This window comes from Charadrius vociferus, unplaced genomic scaffold, assembly GCF_000708025.1.
Source record: "Charadrius vociferus isolate BGI_N301 unplaced genomic scaffold, ASM70802v2 scaffold493, whole genome shotgun sequence".
Taxonomy (NCBI): domain Eukaryota; kingdom Metazoa; phylum Chordata; class Aves; order Charadriiformes; family Charadriidae; genus Charadrius; species Charadrius vociferus.
This window is the reverse complement of record NW_009647581.1, coordinates 272,117-296,073: the sequence shown is the minus strand read 5'-3', so window position 1 is coordinate 296,073 and position 23,957 is coordinate 272,117. Positions and strand designations below refer to the sequence as shown.

The 23,957-nt window shown below is 45.7% G+C and overlaps 1 protein-coding gene across 1 annotated transcript in view; it reads right to left on the bottom strand.

Moving 5' to 3' along the window:
* The window catches only part of ATP2C2 (ATPase, Ca++ transporting, type 2C, member 2), a 26,042-nt gene extending 7,993 nt beyond the window's left edge, over positions 1-18,049 (bottom strand). The window contains exons 1-15 of the mRNA XM_009880952.1: positions 17,951-18,049; positions 12,830-12,940; positions 11,270-11,386; positions 9,371-9,460; positions 9,253-9,288; positions 9,099-9,160; positions 7,923-8,031; positions 7,694-7,843; positions 7,523-7,591; positions 6,628-6,703; positions 6,314-6,380; positions 4,933-5,057; positions 2,910-3,007; positions 2,097-2,198; positions 1,171-1,260 (exon numbers count right to left, since the gene is read on the bottom strand). Of these exons, the coding sequence (XP_009879254.1) occupies positions 1,171-1,260; positions 2,097-2,198; positions 2,910-3,007; positions 4,933-5,057; positions 6,314-6,380; positions 6,628-6,703; positions 7,523-7,591; positions 7,694-7,843; positions 7,923-8,031; positions 9,099-9,160; positions 9,253-9,288; positions 9,371-9,460; positions 11,270-11,386; positions 12,830-12,940; positions 17,951-18,049 (1,401 nt within the window). The remainder of the gene's footprint in view (positions 1-1,170; positions 1,261-2,096; positions 2,199-2,909; positions 3,008-4,932; positions 5,058-6,313; positions 6,381-6,627; positions 6,704-7,522; positions 7,592-7,693; positions 7,844-7,922; positions 8,032-9,098; positions 9,161-9,252; positions 9,289-9,370; positions 9,461-11,269; positions 11,387-12,829; positions 12,941-17,950) is intronic.
* Between the last annotated feature and the right edge of the window lie 5,908 nt (positions 18,050-23,957).

Here is a 23,957-nt window from a genome sequence, read left to right as displayed (position 1 = left end):
AAAGCCATGGGCAGAGCAGGTTTCTCCCAGCCCGAGCTCAGGCTCCCCTACTTCAGTTATTTCCCAGCCACCCTACTTGGAAGAAAAGGGAAAATTGCAAATAACTGAATGATCAATTGTGGATGTGGTTTCAAATTATTTCCTGATGAGTTAAACTCAAAAAGCAATTCACCACAAGAAGACCCTTCAGCTATGAAGTGCGACAAGTCAAATCGATACACGCCTGCTTTGGCAGCATGCACAATGCTCTAGGCGAAGTGGTAGCGATCAGAAGTAGCTTCCAGTCTCTCTCTCCCCAAGCTCCCACCAAACTAAAAAAATTAAAAAAAAAAAAAAAAAAAAAAAAAAAAACCCCCCCTATCTCTACTTCAATCCCCCTCATATTCTGCTATTGCTTGGCTGCTGAACGGCAGAGCAGAAGGTAGATTTTAATTTAGCATTTAAGGAAATAAATTGTCATTGTTTTACCAAAAAAAAAAAAAAAAAAAAATCATGTTTTCACTGTTAGAGTTACAAGATTTAAAAACAGGAGGCAAGAACAGATGTTTGCAGGTGCATCATTTCATCAGGTACCTTCTGTGCTTTACAGCCCACCTGAGGTCCGTGGAGCACAGGCTGTGTAATGCTGATTAGATAATACCTTGAGGTATTTTACGGCCCTGTGCCTATGAGCATGAATGCAATATTCATCAAAAATTCTTGTTTTACAGAAGTGTGACTAGAAAAAAGTAAAAAGCTAGCAGATGACCCAAATCGATGATGACCCTCTGCCATGCTTTTCATATGGCCTGCTCTTGCTCATTTTTCCCTCTTTGTCTTCCTCCTGAACTCTAAATTAGCACATGCAGAAATTAAAAAAAAGGCAGCCTGGTCTCAGCCCGAAAGAAATCCATTAAGCAGCATAATTGCAGAGGTTAAGCAAGCAAAATAATTATTGCTGTTAGCACAGAAGCTCAGGGAAGGTGTTTGTCCATGACGAGAGGTTTATGTGGGAGAGGTGTACATCTATGACCTTGGGGAGAAGAGACAAGGAAAGACTAAAACCAGTCTGGGGACTTTAAAAGTCAGATCACTGCTGTCAGACCTAACGATTCCAGCTCTTTTTAATCTTTTTTTTTTTTTTTTTTTTTTTTTTTAATTCTGGAAAATTTTATATCTTAACAATCTTACCTTCATTGCAAGGGCAATGAGAGCTCCTTCTGTGGGCTGTCCCATTACACTATTTTTCCTGATAATGGCATTATTGACTACACAGCCAGCCTAGAGAAAGGGACATATTTGAATGGTTTATTTTTTCATAGCTTTTCCATCTCTTTAAATGATATAATGAAGGATTGGAGAATGAAAGCAGTCACATCCCTGAAGACGTGCTATTCCCCATAGCAGCATCTCTTGAGATCAGTTCTTGTGCTTTCTAAACCAGCTTAATCTATAGGATACATCGCCATTTTGGTAAAATGTTACATTTTGGATAAACTAACATCAAGAAAAACATGGTCTATATCTAACTAGCTTGATAAATTATGAAAAATGAAAACTTAGTCTCCCCTACCATTGCTTCTAATGTGCAGTATGGATAAAATAAGACCTCATTGCTTCTAATGTGCAGTATGGATAAAATAAGACCTAACCTCCATTTGAGATTCCAGCTCAGATCATTTCACTCTGCTTTAGCCTACAGTTGAATGTGCAAGACTTTATTTAATGTTAACACGAAACCCAGAGTCCATCACAGTACATTTATAAATTGACTATGTAGCTAGTCAAAGTCTGCAACCTGTCCACATTAAAAACCTGAACCCGATAACATTAATTGGTCTCTCCTCTGCCAGAATTTTATTTTTATCCAAAATGTCATTGAGACTTTAAGCTGATGACTCTGGTCTCTCCCTACATACCCTACAATTGCTACCTTTCACCCATAAACTTCAGGTATTGTATCACAATTACTCAGAGCCTTTCCACGAAAATGCTCCAGCGAGACAATTAATTTTACAGTTACAAAAGTGGCTTTTTTCACACTCATTACCCAAAGTGATCTGTGCAAATGAAAACTGAATGTAAATAGGAAAAGCTGGTTCATAATTCATACTTACCTCCACTAGTTTCCCAACTGAGACATTGGAAAATTCTTTAAGAATTTCCCTTGACGGCAGAAGATAAACGTTTCCTTCTCCATTGTAGCCCACCCCGCTGACCTGAGGAATGGAGAGACAGGAAGAGCGAATTCCCCAGTGCCAGGCAGGACTATACCACACCTGCGTACATCAGGGTGCACTTGAGCAAATTTCCAATTTTGAAGGCATGCTGGGATTATTCTTTCTAGCTCAAAGCAATGCTTATAGGAAAGGCTGCAGATGATGAAAGTGTAATATTCCAAGAGCTGGACAGGAACAGAAAGAACCAGCTTATCTTATGCAGGACTGGTGCACCATGAGTTCAGAAGTCTCTTGCAGCTCAGTCAAGAGATCCAGCCCTTTGGCAGCAGTGGGTTCACTGGTTCTACGCTACTGATGACTGGCCTGTGTCTCCGCTGCCTTACAGTTTGCACACCTGCATTTTTCACCCACTTTGCACACAGGGTGAACCAAGCAGAAGGATCGAGTCACTTGTATAATAAATATTCCTACAGAAGATGGACCCACAGAGGTCAGTGGGAGGTTTCAATATTTACATTAATTGCAGAGAACAGCAGATTATGTCAATGAACATCTTTGTTTATGGTATCTGAGCTGCTTTTGTACACTCAGCCCCACCTCTGCCTGTCTCCAGCACCTCAAAAGTCCCTTGTCTTTAATGGAGCGGGTGATGTACAAGAAACTGCTTGTTTGGGGACTGACTCAGCACCCCTCGTTTGAACTAAAAGCTGAGCTTGCACAGGGAAGTCCGCGTTACCGCCTTGTCCATACCTCTGCCTGGAACCCATCCGAGGTCACGAGCCGAGTCACCGTCATCTCGTTGGCTGTCAGAGTGCCTGTCTTATCTGAGCAGATGACATTGCAGCAACCTGATGCGGGAAAGTTTTTAATCATAACTTATAAATAATGCAACTGAACAATGAGATTCCAAGCTCCAGGAGACGGAGAGCGTGTTTCCCTAACGTTACTCAAACCGCACCAATAAGAAAAGGGAGAAAATCCCAAGAAATGGATGAGTTTCCTAACAGCTTGTTGTAAGGAAAGGATCTGAGTGCACGTCAGGGTATCATGCCCATAATTTGGATGCAAGATGTGGGAGGAGACATCAGAAGAGGGCCACATTGTATTGAGCATCATATGGTGGACAGTCAGAGAAGGCACTAATCTCCAGGGAGTTAATCAATGTTTCCGAGCTGCAATATCACACAACAGAACAGCTGTTATATGCTGAAAAGGCGTATCGAATTCCTACTCTGCCACACGCTTCCTCAGGTGGACCCTTGGTTCTCTAAACCAGGAACAACAGCCCTTCCCTGCCTCACCAAGGGATTGTGAGGGTAGATGTGTTAATGACTGCTACAAAAAATACTTAAAAATCCACAGCTAGGAGCGGAACCTGCCCCACTCATGCTCTGCTTTGCGACAATACTGCTTCAGGAAAGCACATTTCTTCCAGGGCACATTTATACCACACTACAGCAAAGGAGCGAATTGGCACAGTCACCACAATTTAATGCAAAAAAGAATCAGACTCCAGCTCCCTTCTAAGTCTGATTATCTTCCCTGGCTTTGGAGATGACCACACGGCTTGGGCACAGACCCTGTGAGCATGATGACCACCACGTAAGAGTCTAGAGAGAACAAAGCAGATTGGGCTGCAGTTAAATTAACTGCAGTGTTGAAGCATTAGCATAAAGCAAAGCTGTGACCTCCCATATTTCATTTTTTAGTTATTGACGATTAAAGAATTAGATAAAGAAGAAGGATTATTTTTCTCCTTTTCAGAAGTTTAAAAGACATGGCAAAACTCGTGTCGAGAGTACAGTTTTTGCCGTCCTGAGACTGTCTTGCAGAGTACCCGGGCATCTGGCAGTTACGCCTATTTGGGCGCAGCCCTACCAGAACGAAATTCTTCATGAGATAAGGCCGTTTCAGATGTCCTGGGTCAGGACAGATACAATTAAATAAGGGTGATAAGATTCCTTAACTGCAGAACAAACAAGGGGAGTTCAAACAATAGCAGCATGTCCAAGGGAGACAGATTTTAGCTGCAGGAGCCAGCTGTGCAGCAGATATTTGCAACTGCACGGTTCAGGCTTGGAATTCAGTGTACTTTTTAATGAGTGGTATTAAATGCACAGCATGTCTTCTCCTTCATATAATTGCCATACTGACCACTGTCAGAGCAGCAAAGCCTGGAATAGAGGGACCTGGGGATGAGGGGAGGTGGAAGAATAATTTCGCTACAGATCATTCCGCCCTGCAGTTGTGAGGACGGGCTGGCTTTCTCAAGGTCCTCTCTGTCCTGCATTGCCATGACACTCTGAATATTCGGAAGACGGCCACACGGGCTGTGGAAGGACACATGGTTTTGTTTATGCCACCAGGCTCAACTTGAGGGGCTGCAAGATTTTTTAGCCAGACACTGAAGAAGAGGACAGGATGGACCTGCAGGATGATCCCACAGAACAGGGAGAAAGGAGGAACCAAGCCTTTCAACCTGAGCAGGGCACGCATGTCTGCAGAGGGGCTCTGCTCCCCACGGGCCAGTGCCATGGCTTGGGTTGCACCATTCCTAGCCTGTTAATATCACTAAAATAGGGCAAAAGAGTGAGAAACACAGGGTAGAAAATTTGTTTAAATCTGAGCGGGTTGCTCTGACCCAGCAACCATATTCCAAATTTATTTTTTCTAATCCGACCAAGGCTCACTTGGCCAGCCCATTGCCTTTCAGTTCAGAGTTTGGAGCCTGGCAGGCAGATGACCAAGCTGTGTGGTCCCTTTGCAGCCTTACCTAAGGTTTCTACTATGGGCAGCTTCTTCACAATCACCCTTTTCTTGGCCATCCGGAGAACGCCCAGCACCAGCGTTACGGTGACCACGATGGGAAGGCCCTCTGGGATGGCAGCCACCGCCAGGCTGGGGACAGCAGAGACACAACAGCTTCAACACTGGGATGAAACTACAAATACTGACCAAAACGTGTCAAAGGGACATTTCCATGGGGTGAGTTTTCCTGCTTATACATGTGTGTCTGAATGGGAGTATGTAGTACTAACTACTGGGACTCCTGGCACACCATAAATACAAAAATACAAAAGCAGGATATTTATCCAACCCTTCAACCTTTTTCTGGATGATTTTGACAGAGAAATTACTTTTCCTCTTTACATTGCCAAAGAGCATTAATTTCTGGTTAAGAAGGGATTTAGGGGTTGGATTTAATTTCGTTTATTTAATTTTCTAAGGATGGAAGTTGAATATTCCCTGGCATCATGGCTCACACATTGGCTACTGGCTCCTGGCCATATGCAGCCCCTCATCTCCTCTTTTCCACATAGGTACAAGCTATGGCAGACCAGAATCAGCTCCCCAAATGTCCCCATGTTGCACACACTGAAGCGGAGACACATCAAAACCTGCAACACCTGACATGCTAGAAAAATCCTGACACAGTCTGTTATTTGTCCCTTAGTTATTCCTTGGGTAACTCTGAACGCTTTTAGGTATGTGCAAAAAGTAATCAAGGAGGACTTTTGAAAGCATAGGCTGCTCTCCAAAACTCAGGCTTAACCACTTTTCTTGGCCACCACATTGCCCCAGGAGACAGGAAGGGGGACACTGAGCCAGTTTGGCTTCTCCATTGTCTCCTCATCTTAGGGTTTTTTTCTATTTCCATGGAAAACTACTTTTTTTTTTTTTTTTTTTGTTATACAAGGATTGATTACAGAGCCATGACAACATCAAACAACAGGTTTTATGGTTACTACTAAAAACACATGGTTTATTATGTTTGATTAAGAGGTTGTGCATTTTCCTGTCTTTAGACGTAAACCCAGTAAGAACAGCAAAGGCTACTATTTGCTGTTGCTACACTTCCACTGAATTCGTAGTACAGATGGGAAAGAATATTCACAGTAGGCTGAGGTGGAAAAGCCAGTGAAGACTTTCCAAATACTGATTTCCAGAATTAAAAACCCTCAAACTTGGGGTTTTTTTTTCCTAGTAAACTCTGTTGTAAAGCTAACATTAATTTTGCCAGTGCAAGATCAATACGTATTTATGAAGAGCCTTACTCAAGCTCTCTTTTGTGAAACGTCCAGTTTTTTGACCAGGGAATTCCCCAGGACATGTTTCATTAGAAATCATAGAGAAAGGTTCTCTGCAGTCCTCACCTAACTCCAATCGTGAACATGCTGAGGAGATGCTTCCCTTGTAACCAGCCAATAAGCATTATCAAACCTGGTGGGGGAAAACCATCCGATTAAAAAACTTCAAGAAATTCATAAATCTCTAACCTATTTTAGCTGTTGTTGGGGAACTGAGTATACAATGAGGCCCCCACATATCTCTCCTCCTGAGGTGTCTCTGCCTGAACCCCCAAAGTTCAGGTAACCCACATCAACAAGTACTTTTGAAAAAAGTGGCCCTGGAGCACAGAGGGCTTTCACAGCTGACCACGCAAGTATGAGCATTGTGTCCGACTCACCGATTATGCCAAAGGAGAAAAGAGTGAGTTGCTTGCCCAGTCTGTCCATGCTTTTCTGGAGAGGTGTTTTAGGAGTCTGGAAACATTAGAGAATAGCTGGTTTTCTTTGCTTGTTACACAAGATAAGAAGACAACACTCAGCCCAGAATGACTAACCCCCTGGTTATCATTACTGTCGTCCCTACAGCTGTGCAATATACCCTAGTGCTTACCCACCCCAAATCCCCAACTGGGTCTGCTGGGCACAGACCATCCCGCAGGGAGGGAGCCACTGCCTCAGTGCACTCAAGACAGGCAAAAAGTGGGAGGAAAAAGAAGAATTATATTCAGTTATAGCTGGGGAGCCAAGGTAGAGACAGACTAAGGGCTAAGGCGGAAGAGGACCTCAGCAATTGAGTCCCGGAGTGGATAATGAGTGTGCAAAGCCTCTGGGACAGAGATAAAAATTTCGGTCCCTCATTCCCATCCCAGAGGTTTTGCACACACATGACCCAGAAGTGTCTACTTCTGCTTTGCTGTGATTCCATGCATTAATGGACCAAGAGTTTCTAGACCTTCATCTGTATTAGCTCAGAGCTCTGGCCCATGAAATTTTGGCAGGTAGAGAAGTAAAATTTTATGTATGTAGTGGAAAGGGGGAGGTGGGAAGAAGAAACCATGATGTTTGGGTGACTACCAAGTTAGACACAAGCTGAGCATCACAAGTCTGGATTTAGAAGCCTAAGCCTTGCTTAGAACATTCTTTTTTGGATACAGCACTTTGGTGTCCCTCAGTCACACACGTGTTTTGTAGCAGAAACAGAAATGAATCCAGTGCGTTAACTCTTGGAACTGCTTATCCTCACAGACTTTCATCTAGAACATCCACCATTTCCAGACATAGAGACTTCTTTACCTCTTCAGCTTGCATCATTTTGAACACCTCTCCAAACTGTGAATTTTCACCCGTCCCAATAACTACGCCCTGAAAAGAAGGGGGGGGGGGAAGAAAAAAGAGAAGGAGATGAAAAAATCTAGACATTCTGTAATTAATGTCAAGGAAAAGATCGAGGTTGACAGGACTCACTTTTCCCTTCCCATATCGCACCAGGGTCCCCATGAAAACAACATTGCTTAGCGTGGTTATGTCTCCGGCTGCCAGTAAGACACTGTCAGTCTTGTTGCAAGGCTCAGCTTCTCCAGTAAAACTGGATTCATCCACCAGCAGATCTGTAACCTAATTAAAAAGGCACATTTCTGGCCTGATAAACCAAGAAATTTCCAAACCAGGCTCTTGTACATATAGTTGTATTTACCTCTATCAGCCTGAGGTCTGCAGGAACCCTGTCACCAACAGACAGATATATGATATCCCCAGGCACAAGCTCTCGTGCTAGAAGATGTTGCAGTTTTCCTTCCCTTAGGCTACAGTAGGCAAATGAAAAAAGAAGAAAGGAAACCAGGCTGTGAGGTTTTTATTCCTTCTGCAGGCTTGGGAATGTGACTGGCAAGAAAGCAAGAACCCTGCCCCAATGAACTTCCAATGTAAATAAGTACATAAAATCTTCATAACAATGAGGAGAGATGATTATGTTCAGTTTGGGCTCAGTTTTAATTCATAAACAGATGGGCAGGTTATGGAAGACTTGTATTTCAGCAATAAGCGACTTAAACAGTACTTGTATGGTAGGTAGGAGTGACAAGATGGTGTGCTTTCCTGTGGCTCATGCTTTAAATAATGAAATGCAGATTCTTTTACCTAAAAAGAAGCTTTTTAAAGCTAGAATTACCACTGGCATTTCAGTATTGTATTAAAAGTGCAGCCTTTCAAGTGGTTAGAAGCTTATGGTGTCATATCATAAATAAATAAAGAACAAGCAGTGGCATTTGTAAGATTTAAACCTGGGTGAACTTTGGACGAGAAGAACACCCCACGCTGCTTTTGCAGTGAAAGGTTTCTCTGAACCTCACAGCTTCTTTATGTTGGCCATGACAAAACTGATTTGCAAGGACATAAATAGGAAAAGTGTTTCCTGCAATCTAAAGCACTGATACTGAACATCAAAGCAGTCAGGGAAGTGCTGTCCGACACACTCTACAACTGCTCCATGGGCAGCGGTGTGACTGCGCTCGTGTGTGGCTGATCTGCACCGAAACGCCCGGGGTGCCCGTGCCAGGCACGTACGTACAGCGACGGGCAGGCGTGGGCGAGGAAACCCAGCCCACCTCCACCTCCGCTCATTTTGTGCCAATCGACCAGGGGTAAAACTATCCTAAAGCCAAAAAAAAACCCCGTGGGTGAGGTTTTTCCTGCACAGGGAAACAGTGACACGCAAAAGGCTGCAGGGACCCTTACGCAGGGTGCGGAGCAGGACATTTCTGGGACCCTCCTGTCTCTCAGCATTTTTTCAATTCCTCTGGGTGCTTACTTTAAAAATTCTGCCCTCATAACCCAAACCCTGCTAAAACCCACCGAATCAGGCATGCCTCACCAGTTGCATTCGGGGGGCACCAGCTTGTTAAGTTCTTCCAGAGATTTTTCTGAGCGATACTCCTTTTAAATGAGAAAGGAGAAGAAAGCCAAGTTACACGAGCGGGCTCACTCATGACAGCCCTGGCTGCAGGCCTGAGCTCCGGCTGACATACCTGGATGAAGGCCACAGTGACCACGATGAGCACTGCCTGTGAACAAAGAGGCGTTACAGGTGTGGGCACACCAGCTTTGGAGAGCGAAGGGTTGGGTTGCAGGAGAGGTACCACCTACCATGGTGATGCTCGCAGCATCCTCGTATTCTTTTGTGATGACGCTTACCAAAGCGGAAGCCAGCAACAACAGAATGAGGGGATTTTTAAACTGAAAAAATAAACCAAATTGCAATAGAAAATTAAATATGGAGTTGCTGATGCTGAGCTGGCCTCAGATCTCATCAGAAAGGATTAGACATGCCGTTTTGCTGCAGGGACCCTCCTTGCTCATGACAGCAGCATCGCTCTGCCTGGACAGAGCGGGTGCAGCACCTGTGCTCAGGCTGACTCTGGCTCCTGCCCCCCGTGCAGGAGATGGGCAGCACCAGGGACCAGCAGGACAAGGCTCACACCAAAAGATATGAGTTTCCTCGTTTCCCCTGCTTGCACAGGCAGCACAGGCTGCTTTGCAGCCATACGCTGCAGGACTGACTCTAAAAGCTCCTTGGAGGCATGAGAGGTACAAACAAAAACTTTATTGTCTTTATAGAATTTGAAACCAGAAATCCTCTTTCTCTCTTTTTTATTTTTTTCCTTTTTCGTCCCTTTAATTAATCTGCTAAACTCTACGCTGGACCCAGGGCTGTGGGAGTCAGATCCTCACTTTTTTCCCTTTTAAACACAGATTTTAAGAACCTTTTTCCCTACCTGAGAAAATTACAGCTCTGTTTAGCTAGTGTGGGAATTGCTGTAAGGGAATTAAGTCTGGCTAAGGCAAGGCTGCCTGTTTGGGTAACAGATGTGTGGTGATGTACAGTAGGAAAGCCAAGGTTTAAATTTATTCCTTGCTGAAGCCAAAGGTGAAAGTCCCTTCATTTTTCTTTAGAAAGACTGAGCCGGAGGGGAAGTTTTACAAAAATAGCAGGTGGAAGAAGCCACTTCAAGTGTCTGCTGAGGGATGATGCTCAAGTGCAGAGGTGTGAGTGGTGTGGGATTGCACACAGCTCTTCCAGAGAGACCAACAGGTTGTGGAAGGATCAGAGATGCACAGAGTTTGTTTGGTATGCCCTTAGGAGAAACAACTTATTAAGAAAGAAGAGAAAAAAAGCACCATCTCACTCTTTGTTAAGAATAAAAGAATCCTTGAAGAGATTTAGTGATGATTACAAAGTGCTTAAAGAATATTAATCATATAAGAAAAAAGGGGATAACCCATGAAATAAAAATAAAGTCTTTCAAAGCAACTAAAATCTTCATGATCCAGCTAAGCAAGAAGAAAATCAGTCAAATTGCTGGTTGAAAATAAACAACAAAAAAAACCCCTTCTTGTTCAGTTAAAAGCTCTAAAAGAGAGATGCAGGATGCATTAAATACTGATGAGAACCAGTTAATAAAAAGCAAAACTCAAGGATAACTCAGTTGGGGAAAAACAAGACAGCAAATACCACCTTCTGCCTGTCTTTTTGGGGGAGGCTGGTTTCAAATTGCGGGTGTTGCATGGCAGCGTGTATGAATGTATCTGCTACTGACACAATGCTAACAGAGACACTAACATTCATCTGAGCCCTGCAACTGTCTCTGCTTTTGCTGGAGGTTTAGGGCTTTCCTTCACAGGGCTGGCTTTCAGCTGCTACTGGTTTTCCTCAAACCTTTCATGATTTTATCACTCACCTTAAAGGGAATAAATATGCTCCAGAAATCAGGTCACTGATCTACGGCTTTTGATTTGTGGGCTGCGTGGAGATAAAAAGGTTTCTTTTTATTTTAAGACGTTATCTTCACATTAAATGACCCCACATCTGAATCTCACAATGGTTTTCCTGGAGGAACAGACAGTTTCTGTATCTGGGGCACAGCCTGTTCCAAGGCTGAATCCGTGGAAGGAGAAACCTTGAATATTTCAATGTAGAGACACGCTCCAGCCAACCCAGCCAGGGGTTTTCGCCAGGAAATGAGCATCTGCGCAGACAATCCTTACCTGGTCTAGATATTTCTTCCATATCGGCTCTGTGTTCTCTACTGAAAATTCATTCCATCCATGTTTCAACCTGCGCTGTAGCACAGAAAACTCAGAGAGTCCAGTTTGTAAATCAACCTAGAGGGAAATTTAAAAAGAAAAAAACAAACAAACAAACCAACAAACATTACATACGGTAGAATAGTTATAGAAAACTTCTTAAGGCAAAGTTATGTTAAAAAACTGTTAAGTAAACTGGGCAAGGCATTCAGGGTTCAGTCCCCCACAACAAAAATAAATCTATCCACTGTTTTTCTCTTTAGGTATTTATTTTTGTTAAACTATAAAACTTCGCCATCAACCATCACAGAAACCCATAAAGTAAGCACAATTAAAAAAAAAAAAATTCTACAAGTAAGAAACCATATAATAGATGGCAAATTAGAAATCTAAAACAGTAAAGGAAAGAACTGATTTCTGGTTTCACTGTACATTTAAAGAAAAAATAAAAATAAAAATACCCTGGCAAAAATTCAAAGCTAACAAACGGAGAAGGAATTAGATCTATTTTCCCTGGATTTAAACAAACAGCACGGTCAGACACCAAAATATTGCTAAGCATTGTAGCTTTCCCTGGTTGTGGGGACTCAGCCTTTCAAAATTTCCATCTGTTTTTCATACACGGAGTTAAGTGTGAGTTATAACATCAGATTTTCTTTTCCCAAGGACAAACTCCAGAGCAGACCAAGTAACCAGAGTTTCCTTGCGGTGCCCCAGTGTCCCTCCATCCCTCTGGCTAAATCCCTGCCGTGGCTGCCGGGAAGCTCGAGCGGGACCAGGGCTAACGGGCACAAGCTTGAACATAGGAAGTTCCATCTTAACATGAGGAGGAACTTCTTTACTTTGAGGGTAGTGGAGCACTGGAACATGCTTCCCAGGGCAGAACGGCTGGCCCTGCCACTGCCGACATCCCTGCCAGGGCTGATCTCTTCCCCCTGCGCGGCCAAATGGGTCTCAGCACTTGAGCTGAACCGGGTAATGACTATGGCTTTGCTGTTCGCTTGGGGTGGGGATGGCGAGGGGAATTTATATCTAACAACTCAGGCTGCGAGCAAGCCTTTGTGAAGCCGTCTAGGACAATAAGTGTGGTGAGTTTTGCCTCCGAAATGGAACCTGCTATGAAAAGCAGGGGGGAAAGGGCCGCATGCATTCGCACAACATTTTCCAAGGAGCTGCTGCTAATGCGAGGGGGTGAGCTGTGCAGCCTGCGCCCAGGGCCCCTCCGCCAGCCTTGGCGGAGCACTGCGACCGCTTCGCTTTCCAGGTTGGACAATTGAACTCTTTCACCTGCAGCTCACAGCGCCACTTGCTTCAGTGAAATCCTTCCCCAGGACAAAGTGAAGCACAAATGCCCAATGTCGAGCCTCAAACACAGCCAACGTGAGGATTCATCCCACGTAAAGGCAGAGGCATTGGGCACTCCAGGAGTTTGCACGTGAAACCAAAGATCTCAGTCTCTTCCCAGAGTCAGATGACACAGACTGCCTTGCTATGTTCACAAAGACCTGTAAAAACCCTTACATTTAAAGCTTTTGCCAAGTCTTCTTTATGGCATTTACACGCGTCTTTCGGGGGCAGAACTGTCACCTCCTTCTCCTGCTCAATTATTTTCAGCTCACACTCCTCATGGGTCTGAGTAAACGAGATAAAGCAATCGTTAGGCAAAAGCACAGTTCATAAATGCATTTCAGCATCTCTCTGCTTCTTCCCTTAATCCCATTCCCTTCCCTCACCTTGCCAGCCGCGTGACTTCAGTTAGCTAAAACACTTCCTAAATCGCAGCGCTTTATAACATTCCCTAATTAATCCTTATTACAGCCTCAAAGCCAGGTGCACATTCTTCTGGCAGAAAGAAAGGCTATTAAGAGCTGGATTACCAAAAAGACAAACCACCGCAGTGGTCAGAAGAGCGTGCCGGGCTCTGCTGTTTGCAGGTATCCTGCCTGAGCTGAGGATTTTTCCATGGCAATGTCTCACAGCCCACTGCACACTCAATGCTGAGAACAAGGAAGAAAACTATTTTCTCTTGTTAAAGACATAATAAATGAACAGCAAATGTGAGACAGAAAAATCTCTGAGCCAGCAGGAGAAAGCAAAAGTCTCTCCCATCTCCACACCTGCTTTCCTCCACCGCCAGCTCTGCAAACACCTCTGAGCAGGACAAACCCTTCCTGCCCCATCCAGGCTGCCCGAGGGCTGTGCCCAGCTCCCAGCACCCAGGGGCTCAGCACCCCGACCTCTCTTCCCTTTCGGGATCCCCCAACTCCTTTTCCAAAATGCTCCTTTCCAAGCCACAGCACCCCCTGAAATCCCAGCCAGGCACACGACAGAGGCAGCGAGACCACTAATGCAAGGTAAGTACAGAGCGGGAGAAACCTCACCCTTCCCGAGGGACAGGAGAATCCATTCCCATTTACCCTCATTCATAAAGCACAAAAGCACGTGTTCATTAAGAGAAGGACCCCGAGCGAGCGTGGTGCTCAGCCCCCGGCCAGCTCTCGCTCGGCAGGCTAGGAGGAATTTGGCACCAGCTCCTCGCTACCAGCACCCTGGGGTGTTTGTTGGGAAAACGTTTAGGTCCAACTCATAGCAGCACCTGAGTAAGGGTTTGGAGGACTTCAGGGGTGCCTGAAGTGGTATATGGAGAATTAGCCCTTCTATGAATATTCAGGATGTTTCTAGGAACATCCCATGTTTTGCAATCTAAAGCCTGAGATAAATGCAGAAAATCCCCTTGGCTGTTCGCTCATGCCAGTACGCAGAATTGGTTTCTGTCTTGTGGCTTCTGGAGAGCTCAGAGCAGATGAGACAGGAGCATCTCTAAGTCCTGCTCCTGAAAAAGGCTTTTGCCACTTCTGTGTGTTGCGGCCGCCTTTTTATCGCTGTTTACTGACCCACAGTACAGCTGTTAACACACGGGATACTGGTGCCAACATGTTCCCGGCAGAAACACAGAAGAGGGTTCTGTGATCCCTTGGTCTGTGCAGTGCTCATTTAGAAACCGTTTTTCCCCAAGAACAACCTGCCTTTCCAAAGCCCCAGCAATTTGCCCAAGATTTCCAAGGATTTCCCTGCTTCCGCGCGTCACTCACGCCGGTGACCACACTTTGCCCAAAGAAGCTGCAGTATTTCTCCACTGTTTTGATGTGTACTGGCACTGGGCATCACCCTTATTTCAACATTTCCTTAACAGGCATCCCTAGAAGTAACAAAAAAGTCCTTCCATGTTTAAAACCAACAATCTATTCCTACTTGTGCAAATTCATCAGTTCCATGTAACTTTGTTGACACCCAGATGCTGCAAGACCAAAAGCCACCTGTGCATCTAAGGAGATGGAAGGACTTGCCAGGAAGAAAATACCGGGCTGTCACGTATAGAAACATACCTTGCATTCATCACTGAATGGATCTGATTAACGTGGTTTCTACTGCTGGTGACACATGCATGTATCAAGGTACAGCTTTGCCTCAAAGGGGTTTAAATTTTAAATAAAGGAGCTGGAGGGCAGGAATGGACCCTGGCACGAAGGTAACATGCCTACAGTCCCCAGAGCCAGCGGGGGAAGCCAGAGCCCAGCTCTATCACTAATATTTACCTTCGAAAAGGCGTGGAGGAAATGAATGACAAAAGCGTATGGATGTGCCCCAGCCGTACGCAGCCAGCGCTGACCGGGGATCAATAGAAACGCTGGCAGCTCCGAGCTCCCCACAGCCGGGGGCTCTTGTGAAATGAACGGTTTTATTGGGATGAGTTAATTTGCATTGATCACCTCACACCTTTACATGGTTTCCCCCGGAGAAACGTGGCACAACTTTTCCTACCAGACGGGCAGCTCCAGTGATGCACAAATTGGAAATGCATCAACGGGGCCCCATCTGCCCCCTCCTCTGCAAAGCGCTGCCGGGGCAGAGCCCTTCACCCCCACGGAAAACACATCCCACCCCATGTCTTTTAGGCCCCAGACAGTGTCCTGAGCAAACCCCTTCGTAAACCAGCCTCTCTTTGTGCATTACTTTCTTTTCTGTTTACATTGTAAAACAGATGTTGGCTATCAACATTATCCATTTACATTTTTAACCTTTATCCTTTAGGCATAACTCAAGCACAACAGTGCACAACTCCATACAGCAGGGCAGAGAGAAGTAGGGGGGGGGAAAAAAAAAAAAAAAAGAAAAATTAATAGCTTATCTATCGCTTCACAAGATCAGGAGGCATTGGAGGCTGTACAGAGCAGCTGGTGGTGGCCAGGAGCCATACAGCAGTCGGCCCCAGCGCACCTCGCAACATGCCTGGCGCTGCCGGTACCTGTGCCACTGCCTCCGCGTCCCTCACCCCGAAACAATCCATCAATTGTCGCACCAAGCAGCCCATGCGGGAAGGAAGAAAGCGTGGGGCTTTCTGCAGAGCACACAGCCCTTTTTGTATACCCTGGCAAACAGCCCAATAGATCAGTTCTCAGGATTTCCCCCCACCTCTGCCTTTACTGAGGTTTTGCATATTTTCTGTCTTAGATTACTTTGGACCAGCTGGTATATTGTAATCTGGTCAAAAGTGGGCTGGGTTATTTAGTCTAACAAGAAGCCCTTTAAAATATTAAGCAGAAACCCTCTTCTTATATATTCTTCATCCTTCCAAAAGGAATAAATCAAACCATCCCCTCAAAAGCCCTTCAAATTGCTTTTTTTGGTGCACACGGCGGGCAGAGGACCTGCGTTTCAGGGGTGCAGGGAGCACACAGAAACCAACCCAGAGCAAACCACAGCCCCCTGCCCCTTCCCACCCCCCGCCCCGGCTTCAGCTCCCCTCGCAGATGGTTTCTCGCTCCCTATCATCACACATCTGTCATGGAATTACAGCCTTCTTCTGTGAAATGAAGCCTCTGGTCTCCCTGCTTGCAGACATAAGCCTCAAAATAGACCCTTTGATTGTTCAAAAAGCCAAGGAGTTTCAGGAAAAGCTGTTTTAAAAGTATTACCTGGATTTGAAGTTGCCCTCAGGGGTATGTGAGGGCTGACTCAGGCTGGGTGAGCAGTGCCCAAACCATGAGCTCGTTGCCCTCAGCTGCACATCCCTCACCCCCACTCCTCTCCTGCTCCTGCTTAAACTTGGTTGGTTTTTTTTTTTTCTTAATTAAAGAAAGAAAGAAAAAAAAATAATATCTTCCAGCTGCTTTTGATCTAAAGCAAAGCCCCTCGAGCTGAAAAATGGCATTGCCATCCCTGCAGAAAAACCCAGTCACTGCAGCTCCACAGCTGACAGCGATTCCAGTTGAGGAGCCTCCTCTGCTCCCCCAACCAGTCCCATCCAGGCCAAAAAAAACCCACCAAAACCAAAAAACAAACCCAAAACTCAAGAGTTTAGGGTGACTTCCTGTATAAGGTCTCCTGGGAGGGGGGTTCTGTAACCCTCAGCCCAAAAACCTGTGGGAGCTGGAGGAGGGAGCTAACTCCTTGCTTGCTGGAAGCTTTTCAGATGTGAGAAATTGGACTTCATACCTCCAAGGGACTGAAAACACACGTGTGTAAGTAAAGTCTATGTCACTGCTGTGCAGAGGCAATCCTATGGTCTCCCTTTTTGCACCGGGAAGGAAAGTTGTGCTATTTAGTTTATTTTGAGGGCATATAAAAAAAAAAAAAGTGTACCTGCATGATAATAAAACTATTCTGATAAGGATGCTCTGCATATCCGGGAGGATACAGAGCCTGTAGATGACTCCAGGAAATAAATGCTCATTAGTGTGAAACCTGGCATGGAAAAAAGCCTCAACCCAAACTGGAATAGAAATTTAGACCTGAATGTAGACCAGGGCTGGGAAATAGCCATACTTCAACCAATCTGTCATGTGGGAGAAAAAAATGGGGCTTGAGCAATGGAAACCTCTGTGCTGAGTAAATTTGATAATAAGATAATCCCAGACCTGAAGGTTCTGTGGCAAAAAACCCCCAAGGAGAACAGCAAATTTGTCACCTAAACCACCGCTGGCTACTTTTTGGTCCATCTGCACCGAGGAGAGATAGTGAAAGTAGGGAGGGGGAAATCAGCGTTCATACACCAGCATTTTTCAAGCAAAGAAAGCATTATTTCCAAGTGGACTCTGCAGGTCCCAACTAATTTGCCATTTGTTACCAGTGATGACTGCAGCAACGGCCCAGAGGACAGCCCGAGGGGTCACAGCCCATCCACCAGTGACCGGCACTGGTGTCAGGGGTTACCCCTGGGGACAAAGTTTGCCTTGATCTTCATTTACCCTTCTGCTGAGACAGCATTCGCATTTTGGGCAAGCACTCCAGAAAGCCTCACACAGCGCCCATGAACCACATGTCTGTCGCTCTGCTACAAGTTTTGTTCATTTTGAACCTCCTCAGAGCAGAGAACAATGTTCCTGGCCAGGACTTTGGCCTGAGCTATACGTCCTGGGAGTATCGCATAGAAACAAGTATCCCCATCTCACCGGGCTGCCGGGTAAACATCATTAGTCTTGTCCCCTGTTGTAAAGGGAACGACTCCGCGCAAAGAGAGGAGAGCACAGCGGCAGCAATATCAAGTTACCGGTGGGACAAAGCAGACAAATTAGACAAAATTAACCCCAATTACACAAACTATTTCAGCAGGTCCAGGCAAGAGGCACAGGCAATCCTCACCTCCTCTTCCGGCTCGCCGCTTCCAAGGGGCTGATATTTCTGCACGAAGTGGAAAAATGACCTTTTCTGGAAGAGTTTGGTGAAACCGCCTTCTACCATCTTCGCTGCACAGCGGTGGGAAGCGCCCTGGGGGCCACTGGGATGGGGCCACCCGCTGCCGGCAGCGCTGGCTCGAATTCCCCTGCAAGCGCGGGGCTATGGTTACAGGCAGGGAGAGGCAGCGTTCACCCGCCGCCAAGTCACGCCTTCGGCCGCAGGTGCCGGAGGGAGGGAGGCTGCGCACCCTTCGAGCAGCGACGCAGGGCGCTTTGCCCGTAAAACCCTGCCAGGGGAAGCCTGTCTGTGTCCAAGACCGTGGCTGATACAGGAGTGGGTGGCCCTACGTGCATGCAGGGCCAGCACCCGAAGAGCAGGTTGAGGTCTTGCAGCTCTGTGTTTTCCTCCGCCCTCTGAAAAATTGCTGCGGGAGGAGTGTCGGCGGGTGCCACATCTCGGGCAGGCAGATAGGGAGGTTGTTTTGCCGAGGCCGCGGCGTGCAGAGGCAAGACAGGTTACACACACTGCCGAGCCTGTTTGTAAACTTCCAGGCTGGAGAAATCCTCCTTGAGAAACGCTCCAGTCAGCACAACACCAGTACTTACAAGTATTTACATCAGGGAGAGGGCATTAATGTGTGATGTGCGAAGTTGTGATGCTCATTTATTAAAAACACAGTCTTTCATTCGGTAGAGGGGAGCACTTTCGTGGTGGATCTCAGCATATGGCTAAAGTTAACCAGTTAGATCCTTTCGGAAGATTTATAGCTGCCTGTCAGGGAGCATCGTGCTCTGCTTTGCAGCAGGACACCTACATCCTCCCCCAGGCATCATGACTACAGGATTTGCTTCGGCTTAAATTGTCTCTAAGGTATAAGCTATGAGATCAAGATCCTCCTTTGACAGTAAAAACTGCATTGAGGGAATAAATGTCATTCCCAGTCAGAGAAAAACATATGTGCAATTTTCTGCAGGAAAATAGTTTTCTCCCAGGACATCCAGGTGCACCTTCCTATCTTTGGGGCAGTGGAGGTGGTGACACCCAGACCACAATGGGGCCAAGACCCCAGACTGTCACCTGTGTTACAGCACACGGTACCCAAAATCTGGCCAAATTCCATCAAACTGGTGTTTTCCAATGAAGCATTTCAGTGTTGCCTGTTTGCATGTCCCAGGTCCCACCGGCTCTAGCAAAAGCTGATGAGTGCTGTGGGACACCTCACCAGCATGACGTAGGCAGCTGCTACAGATAACACACCATGTCCCGCTGAAGTGGGCTGGAGGGAAGGCTTCTTCCCAAAGACCGAGGGGAAAGCGAAGCGATTGAGAAACACTGCAAATATCCAGACTCTCGTAAAACACAGCTCGGGCTTCCTAACTCCCTCGGCTCCTGATTGGGAAATGCTTTCTTAATGACCCGAACTGGATGCGTCAGGCAGTTGAAGGAAGTTCCTGCGTCGCTGCAACAGCCCTCTTTCCCATGGGAAAATGTCCAGGGATAACGCTGGGCACTGATTTTCAGGCAGCTCGCATCCAAGCCCTACCCCGGGTTTAGGTAAGGTGCTTAGCCAGGGCTCGAAGGCAGCCCAGGCTCCCAGAGGTACACAGAGCTTTAGACCTTACCAAAATGTATGGGGATTAGGTGGGAAAACATCTCCAAGCTCACATATGCTTTCGACCTCGTCCCCTCCTTCTGTAGCTTTCGTTACGATGTGGAGCACAGCCAGCTGGCTCTGCCCTGGTCCTGATAAGGCAAAACAGGCACCGCCTGGCAAGGAAATACATTCTTCTGTTCATCTGAGTGTGTTTGTAGTAGTCACAGCCTTGGGACCATACTGAATCGTTCCTCGTGGCTCGGATAGAAAAGTGGTGAAAAACACCTTCCCCCTCCCTAGACAGGCAGGTTTTGTTCTTGCTTTTATCATCCTGTAACTTCACCCATCATCCATGAAGCCGGCATACGGCAAGGGGAGCTGCCACCTGCGAGGAGCCCGGGTGTCCTTCTGGGGCTCTGCTGTGTGCAACGTGTACGTGGACTGCGCAGTCCTGCGCGTGGCTCTCATTAGCCAAGCGCTGCTGACAATACGGCTAATGGAGTAACAGGCTCTCGCTGACGGTTTCCTCATTTAACTTCCTTCTCTTGGCAAAAAGCTGCTGCTTGTGGAAACACATGGAGCTCAGTGCTGTGTACACAATCCGGAGAAGAACAAAACCCAGAATCTACGCAATGTGGAGACGGGCCAAGATGCCACATCCCAGGTTGGCGTGGAGGCACTCCCTGCCCGCCCGGGTTAGGGAGGGGGAATGGTACAGTCAGGGCTACGACAAAAATACCAAGACAAACAGGACATTGAAAAGGAGAAACATGAACAGATGAGCATAATAATGCACCGTAATAATTGGTGTGTTGCGGTTTATTATCCAGCAGACCTGCAGCTCAGGAGAAACAGTATTGTGTGCGCTCAGGACCACAGCCCTGTCTGTCCTCTTTATGTTCATTCAGTTCTGTAGCATGAAATTACATTTTAGCACCAATGAAACTGAACAAATGCAGAATGAAAATGTAGTTGTTGCTATTTGCAACACATTCTGCAAAATTGCTGAACGGGGTGAAGTTTCATTTTCTTGCTGCTTTTGATTTCTGCCTGTTAGAAATCTGATGGAAAAATCATGTATTTTGCTACGCCGTAGCTCAGAAAATGCTGGGAATAAACTGAATCAAGAACATTATGTGAAGAAAACAACACTAATACAAGTTGTATTTTTTCATTCGGGTATAAGACATAATTTTCACACTATAAAAACATAATACACAGCCGAATTACCATATCCTTATAATATTTCCTATTTAATTGGATAATAAAACTCAGGGTCAGACTCCAGTGGGTTATTTGGGAAACCTTTTTTTTTTTTTTTAAATAGAAAATATCTGTTACTAAGACACATACAGCAAAGCAGCTGTAATGTGAGATTACATGAGCCCAAAAGTTTGCTGCTGTGAGGGCAGGATGCTGCTTTCAGTTCAAACGTCACAGCTCCTTCACCTGCTTCCCATAACCAGGGCTCACCACACTTTTGTTCCTCTTGTGCCACCTTGAGGGAAAAAAACTCTGGTGCATGGGTAGAATTTACTGAATTTGCTGCTACCCAAAAATCCAACTACTCTGCTTTCAGGTCGGCTTTTTCCCAGCCCCCCCGGGAAGATCATCCACTGCTCCTGGTTATAAAAGCAAAGATCAAAGTTTTGGGCCACGGTTCCTTTCCGCCTTGTCAATGCTACTGATAAAGGCTAGGTAAAATTTGTAGGTCTGTTCCTAGGTGTGACACCAGGAAGGAAGGGGGAATTTAATTAAATCTCTGTTAAATTTCTGTTTGCACAGCCCCATTGTTGAAACTGGGAGACTCCTCTGGTGCGATGGCTCAGGCCATTTGAAATGAGCCCCACCACCCACTCTCCATCTTGGAAATTGTCAAAAGGTCTTTTTTGTTTTGCAGAACTTCTCCCGTGGTTCTTGCTATTTTGTCTACATAGAAAGGTAACAAGAAGGAGAAAATAATGGGAAGAAATAGGACTTACCTCTGTAGACTCAACAGCAAGAGGTGTTTTCTTTATTTCTCTTTAAAGCATGCTAAATGATGCTGTAAATCCTTTTGCTGTAGACAGACAATCGATGCTCACCTGACACCACCTCCAAAGAAAAACCCAGCCTGCATAGACGGTGTGAGGTGGGAGAAATAAACAAGCCCCTGTATGAACAAATCCCTGCTATGTAGACTCTTCTATGGATTGTCTCAACCTCGTAGGCTTCTTCTCTGGTCATGAAACTATGGAACAGCTTTCTGAAGGTAATCAAAACACTTCTGCACCATAAAGCTGAATGGAGCTCTGAACTACGCATGTCAAAATTACAGCTTTTTTTTTTTAAATTATTCTTGTATTTAGAACTTCTGTAGACTGCCAGCCTAGAGATGCATGCTGTGGTTTTAATGCAGACCTCTGACTTCTTGAAGATCTATTACAATGTTTGTCCTATTGATTCCAGCTGCTGAGTTCACGGATGCATGAATAGCACTTCAGTGTCATCTGCAGATGATGCCATAGATCACACAATGTTTTTTCCACAAAGACCATTAGGCAGCTACATCAACAGAAACTGTATTTGCTTGCGGTAACATGGAAACAAGTTGAAATCAAAACATAATTTTGTGATGTTCACCAAATAGCTTGCCCTTTTGAAAGCCAAGGTACTTAGTCCACCTTACACTTCACATCAGGAGGCAAGAGTTGTGTACAGACATCTCATAATCTCCCCATCCAAACAGGCCAGATGACCGTTGCCACGAGAAGTTCTAGTGATCCCAAGGATGACTTCACTGCCAGACTGAAGAGCTACCCTGACACCTAGTGCTAGCCGGTGTCTTCCTGAAAACCACAGAAAACCTTTTCAAAGCAGTGAAACCCACTGCTCTTCCCTCCTGGGTTAAATTACAGACAGTTTCTCTCTCTGTGACTTCTCTGTTACAGTTTCAGGGCAGAAGGGAAGCAATGCAGAAGGTCTCCTGCCTGCTCCGGCTGAGCAGGTAGAGCGAGACTGGTGTGGGTGGAGCTGCTGGGACACTAAAGTCTTGCCTGCTCCTGGACATGCAGTGCTCAGCCACTCAGCCTCTCAATGCCGGTTTCCTCTTTCAGCTCTGGTATCCTGCAGTGGACACCAGCCCAACACTGGCCTCAGACTTGGTTTGCTTTTCCACCCTTCGAGCAAGCCTTGACATCTTGCAAAGCGGTCTGAGCAGCTGCTTGTGCAGCGCAAACTGCCGGAGCTGGCAGCTCAAACCCATCCGGCACTGAGCAACAGCTCTGAATTAACATGGAAAATGCCCGGTGAAATTAAAGGGTCACCTTCTACTTTGGTCGCCATCAATACTCTCCTAACAGTACTGTCCATCAGCTCCTGTTTGGGCAATAGAAATGAAGGTACCAAGAACCGAGTCAGCTGACCCAGAAAGATGGCTCCTCTGGAAGGGGACACTGGTGGTAGATGTGTTCTGGGGGTCTGTCACCTCCCTTCCAGTGGACAAAATGGCCTTTGTCTCCCTGTGCCTATGTTTTCTGAGCTCTCCCAACAACCAAGATTTAAAAGATTTGTCCTTTTTTTCATAATTCAAAGCCAAGCGTATGCCAAGAACACACAACTGAAACGAGGCAGAGTTGAAAAATATACTGCTCACTTTTTTATTGAGCACCAAAGTGGCAGAACCTGTACACGTCTAAGCACCAGGGGAGCAAACCGGGCAGGCTCTGCCTGGGGCTGCCGCAGATCCTCAGCTGCTGCAAGGCAGAGCAGCTCCACTGGCACCGCCGGCAGCGCTTGAGGATCTGGAAGGCCATGAGCATTGCTAGCACACAGTGATACACGTAAAGTCTATTATAGCACCAAACATGCTTTAAAGGGTACACGGGAACATCAAAATCAACCTACATTAGTGATTTCCTACTGCACTTCAAAAGACTGTTGTGAAGCCATTTGTCTTTGGAGAGAAGATAAGCTGAGGACAACTCGTTTGGTCTGTTTTCTTTCCAACGTGTGATGGATGTCCGTGTTGAAAACACAGCATTTAGACAAGTCTCTTCTGTGGCTTTTGTTTCCGAGTTTGACAATTAATAACTTGAAAAGAATTCACTTGAAAAAAAACCCCAAGCATTATAGCACCACAAGGAAAGGTGATGTTTTTGATAACACCCAGTAAACAGAAATTCATCAACAAATCATTAATTTGTTGATTTTCTTTTTTAAAAATTCCTTTTGCAAGTAGAAAATATCTTTACCATCCCATCCTGCAAGATGGTCAGGTATGTGCTTTTGTGAATTAAACTCAAATTAAGCATATTTTAGGATGCTTTGCAAGATTAGGTTTCATATTGCAAATTTGTTAATGCTCAAGACATGTTTTTCAACTGGATCCTCTGATGT